General features: G+C 46.9%; 1 protein-coding gene across 1 annotated transcript; it reads left to right on the top strand.

Annotated features, from left to right (window-relative positions):
* The first annotated feature begins 1,027 nt into the window (after positions 1 to 1,027).
* LOC131882455 (uncharacterized) lies at positions 1,028 to 4,003 on the top strand. The gene is made up of 3 exons (XM_059229602.1): positions 1,028 to 1,223; positions 2,082 to 2,918; positions 3,307 to 4,003. Exons 1-3 carry the CDS (start codon positions 1,028 to 1,030, stop codon positions 3,963 to 3,965), a joined length of 1,692 nt encoding a protein of 563 aa, XP_059085585.1. The 3' UTR covers positions 3,966 to 4,003.
* The last annotated feature ends 1,646 nt before the right edge of the window (positions 4,004 to 5,649 follow it).

Below are 5,649 nucleotides of genomic sequence, written 5' to 3'. Positions count from 1 at the left end.
GTGTCAAAAGTTAGGCACATTTTGAACTCTCCTCAACGAAGGCACTAACGAATAGCCTAAAATCTTTGAAAACATTGTGCAAGCAGGGTTGAGAAATCATTAAAAGCCATTTTCGACCACCTCTGAAAATTGGTGTCAGGTAATGGCACAAGTTCCTTCAAGGTTGATTTATCCCATGGAGAAGGTGCCTTCAATGAGAAAACATTAAGCCTATTTTCGACCACAAGACACCTTTGAAATTTCCTCAAGGTCGATTTCTACCACCACTGGGTGCAAGCCTATCATTTTCCACCCTTATGGCCGGACTTCTAAGCGCTCATAAGATTTGAAACAAACGGGTGATGGGTTTAAATGGTGCTGACACATTCTTCGTTCAAAAAAATTGGGAGCCTTATATTTCTGTCCTCCTCTTCTCCTTCTAGGTCTCGATTATGAGGGATTATGGATTTTGAAAGTGTAGGTGCTTCCATTATCCTCTTACCGCTAACGGCAAAAAGGATGACATGGGCTGGATGGGTTGCTTGGGCGCCAGGATTAGATTGGGCCCAAACTTGTTTTTTTTTTACCTTTGCATTTCCAAGGCCTGAATCATAACTGCTACAGTTTTGAATCAAAACATAGACACCTACATAATTCAAAAAATACCACACTACCAATGTTTTGACTCAAAACTAAAACACTCATGATGCAAACCTTAGTCGTGCTAAAAAACCCAAAAAAAATAACGGCCCAAACTAGTCCTAGTCGCTTCAGACTGTTGTTACTGCTCCCTGACGCACTTTTTGCCGCTGGCGGTAAAAAAATAAAATGGATCCAATCTCTCTCTTTGTTATGGCCAAATATTTTTTTCATGGAGACACTAAGAGTGCCTTACTTACTGATCTTACTAGAAATATTACAAACTGGGGTTACCTTAAATTTGGAATCTTAATCCAATTCATAATTTGAAAAGCCTATCCTTTTAATTAAATTCAAAACCCAGTGAAAACAAAGCAATGAACCATGAGGCTTAACGGGGTGGTTCACTATGGGGGTTCACTGTGGAGGAGTTCACTCGCTGCGGAAGTTTCATTTGGGGGATTTCACTTGTGGGGGGGTTGGTTCACTGTGGGGAGTTTCACTGTGGCGGGAGTTCACTCCTCTGGGGAGTTCACTTGTGGGAGAGATCCACTATGGGCGGAGTTTCACTGTGGGGGAGTTCACTGGTGGGGGGGGGGGTGCGGGTGAGCCCATGATAGCATTGTGGGGGAGTTCACATGTGGGGGAGTTCACTGTGAGGAGTTCACTCCTTGGGGGAGTTTCATGTTGGGGGAGTTCACTGTGGGGCGAGATTATTGGCGGAAAACTACAGTGGGAGTTTGCCGTTGGGGGAAACAGATGGCCACCATTTTCATAACCTAATAAAATTTATTCTGACCAAAGTCACACACCATTTTCCCATCCCATTATTATGACTTATGGAAACATATTCCCTTTGTATGGTATAAAAACCAGAGAAGAATTTAAAAAAAAAACATCGGAAATTAGGAAAGAAATTATTGATCGTCATTTTGAGTTTAAAACCCAATGTGATATTGTTGTCTATTATTTTTTACTTCGATGTCTAATTTGTCTTTAATACTTAAATTACAGGAGACTGTTGCACCATAAAAACAACAATTTGGAGGCAGCTCTGTAAAAGGCAAATTTGATACTATTGCAATTCCGATTCAAAAGGTGAGAATCAAGAATGCATCAATCATCTTACATTCAAAAAGTCAATTATTTGTTTACCGTGGCTCAAATTAAAGATGAAGATTGCAAATGTACATTACTATTAATATGCACCTCTTCCTGTTGGCTTGTCATGTCCTAGGACCGAGGCAGAGGGCGTTGTTTCAACATGCTTGAAAAAAAGTCACGATTCGAGGAAAGAACATATTATCTCTGAATAAGTCATCGAAATGACTGATTATCAGGCACCCTAATATTACTCACGGCCAGTTCATAAACAGGTTGAGAAGGCAGGACAGCTAACATTCGCGGGAAAAACTGCCAACAAGGCAGCCGGCGGCATTATTCGTGAAATTCCGTCCTAATAGGACGTGAGTGTGACAAGCTCTTCCTTTCCTCTTCCCGTATTCACCATGGGTCGCGTGCTAACCCGCCAATCACCAACTGGCTACAAGGGAAAGAGGTCATCATCCACATCCACTCGACAGCCTCCTTCTCAACGAGGACGAAAGAAGGTGGCGGGTCGAAACCTCAATCCCTCATTGGAGGTCGCGCCCAACCCGATCCCATTGAGAACTCTCGACCTCGCGCTGGCTCAGTTCGACGAGGCCGGGGGGCCAGATCCCAGCTTGGTGCTCGAGCCACCAAGCCAACGCCCGGCTTGTCCTCCATCAACCCCACGCCCGCCGCCCGCCTCACCCGTTCACCCACCCCAAGATTTCCCGACCAATTCGGCCCGCCATTCCAAGGAGCCGACAGCGCCGAATCGGCAGGTTCCGATTCCGAAGTAGTTTGGTCAAATCCGGAGGTGGGGCGGGAACCAGACGAGCCGGAGCCATTCACGCCCCGTCAAATGGAGCACATCGCCCGATTAATCGAGAAGGCTCGCGACCAGGAGCGCCAGTCCCCACCTCAATCCCAGCCCGCAATACCGACCTGTGCCGAGGTTAGGCGGTTCATTCACCTGAGCCACGGCGACAGCGAGAGGGGGACCCGCCAGCACCCGCGATGGATTCGTCTAGTGAAGGAAGCCGTCGCGGGATCCTCCCGCGGCTCTTCGCCTGAAACACCCAATCGGAGCGGCACACAGAAGAAAAAGTTCGATAAGCGCCAACGAGCCGTACCGCCCACTGACTATTGGATTGGGAAAGGGTCCGAACCTTCGGGTGTCGGCCGTGTGGCCGGATCGCGTGAGAATTTCTCAGGTAATGAAAATTTTGATATAGTATGGTTTTTTTTGGGGGGGGGGGAAGTTTATTGTTACGGCCCGGATGGATTGCGGTGGCTGCTCCTTTGGGGAGGCGCGCCAGCGATCTCCAAGCGTGAAAGTTAGAGATAGTGTCAGGTAGTATGGTGATGGGTTGTCGGACGAGATGGAGGCTCCGCATGATTATGGGGTCAGCTGGAGATGGAGGCTCGCTGATCTCACCCTCTTAGTTTGAGATGGAAGCTCACTACTGAAGTTTGGCTGGTCTGCGGTCCAAATTGTATGACATAAGATCAGGCCATGATGGCCAACTTTGTCGTCTTGATCTTTGTTCTGGCCATTGAGATTGTAATGAGATTGAGAATTAACTTTGCTCTCTCTTACAGATCGGCGTTCCTTGGCCAAGGAGCGATTGGAGGGATTGGAAAGGGTGTGTAAAGGAAGCATGCCCACCATCAGGCATGCTCGTTCACACCTTTTGTTGAGTTTTCAATTGCGTGAAACTCGGCGTTTGTTTCATCAATGTCAAGAGCGATTGGATGTTGAGAGACGGCTCTATGGGATTGAACGCCTGGACGCCGAAAGAGAGACAGACGAGAGTTTCTCCTATGGAGGTTCGGCTCTCCAAGTTGGAATAAACGCATCCCGCCACGAGATTGCCATTGCGGAGATCCATGCCATCCACGGTGAAAAAGTCGTTGAAGGTGTGGAAGGGAGAGAGCCTCGTGATCGTCGTTACCAATCACGAACCGACTATGTCATAAAGGAAATGAAAAAGGCTAAGGTGGACGATGCCATGATACATGGGAAACAAGTTAGCTCGGCTACTCTCCCGCCAACAGCCAAGCTTTCGGACATGGGTCCTCGGAGCAAGCGGGGGAAACGGGGTCGCAGAGCTGGGACCCGTGATGCTTTGTCTGGCAATGGTCTGCCAAATTTGAACAAGTCGTCCAGAAGCGTAGGAGTCTTAAAATGTTTCACTTGTGGGACGCCGGGTCACATTTCTCGCGAGTGTCCAAAGAAAGTATTTAAACCTGTGATATGAATGGGGGTCTTGCTGGAAATAAAGTTAAAGGTAACTTATTAGTTCATTCTTCGTTTTAGAATCTCCCTTGTTGAATGAAAGTGTTGAGGATTCTTGGGGAGTAAAAGTACCGGGGCGAATCCATTTGTCCAGCCATGTGGCTTATTGGCTTCAGACCTTCTCCCTCACACCAGATATAAGGGATCTTCTCTGTTATGGATATATTCCTCCCCTTCGAACATGGCCTCCATCCAGTGATCTAAAAGACAATCTTAGCGCCCGTAACCCCAAATACAAGTCCTTTTTGAATGACCAAATTAGGAAACTCGAGGCCGATGGAGCACTCTCGCCTGTCAAAGAAAAACCTTGGTGCATTCTTCCTCTACAAGTGGTAGAAAGACAAGGAAAAGAACCCCGTTTAGTGGTTGATGCCTCGCGTCAAATAAATCCATATATTTGGAAACGTAATGTTCGACTGTCAACGCTTAGAATTATGAATGAAGGGATCAACCAAGGCGATTGGTGGAGTAGCCTCGACCTCAAGTCTGGATATCATCATCTCGGCATTCATCCAGATTATCGTAGGCTCTTTGGCATACGATGGTTCTCGGACGAAGGGAGAGAAATATTCTATATTTTTGTATACTTACTAAAGTACTTTGTAATTACTATACGTTTGCTTCCTTGGCATTAACGACCTTGTACGCACGTTTACGAAACTCCTCCGTCCGATAATAGCTCATCTGCACGGCCTTGGAATCAAGTCCGATGTTTACATCGATGACTTGCGTGTAGTTGATTCAACAAGAGAGGGGTGCGCTCAAAAAATTGCCCAAGTGAGAGCCGTTCTATCTGCGGCAGGATTTGTAGAAGCAAGAACAAAGGCAATCAACCCGACTCAAAGAGGAACATTCTTAGGTCTTGTAAACGACACAAGGTTGCTTCGCTATTTCATCCCGCCCTTGAAGCTGAATGCTATCTTGCTCAACATCAACACTCTGATGACCAAGAGACGGGCGTCGATTAGAGAAGTTGCGTCTCTTTATGGAAGCCTTGCGGCGTGCGCCTTGGCTGTGGGACCGGTTTTGCGGCTTTTAACCCGCACGGGCCAAAGAGCATTCTCATAGGCGGCAGATCAGTTTGGTTGGAATGGTTGGATGGACGTGACAGAGATTCGAGATGAGCTCCTTTATCTGCACCGCAACCTTCATGAGTTGAATGGTTTCCCCTTTGATGGGAAAGAACTTCGCCAGACAGTTAACATAGTGATCGCTTCGGATGCCTCTCAGATAGGCTTTGGAGTGATCCAAGTTTGTTGTGGCGATCAGAGGACCCACAATAATCATACAGGCGTTTGTGAAAAAGTGCTCCTTCTCAAACAACGATTCAATGTAAAAGACATCGCAGCATCTTCCACTCACAGAGAAATGTTGGCAATCAAAGCGGTTTACACTGATCCAAAAATCAGCCGTATGTTTTTTGCGCAGGGGATTACCCATTTAACCGACAATCAAGCTGCCGTTTCCATCATGAGTATAGGTAGCTCCGTCAGAGAACTCCAGAAGATTGCCGTTGACGTTTACAGAGCTTGCCAAGACATGAACATCCGACTTCGCGTCCACTGGCATCCGAGGACTGATCCACGGATAGAGGCTGCAGATGCTAGATCTCGTCATTTTGATAACGAAGATTGGGGGCCGGATTA

The sequence above is a fragment of the Tigriopus californicus genome, chromosome 6, assembly GCF_007210705.1.
Source record: "Tigriopus californicus strain San Diego chromosome 6, Tcal_SD_v2.1, whole genome shotgun sequence".
NCBI lineage: Eukaryota > Metazoa > Arthropoda > Copepoda > Harpacticoida > Harpacticidae > Tigriopus > Tigriopus californicus.
The sequence above is the reverse complement of the archived record's forward strand: the minus strand, read 5'-3'. Positions and strand labels throughout refer to the sequence as shown.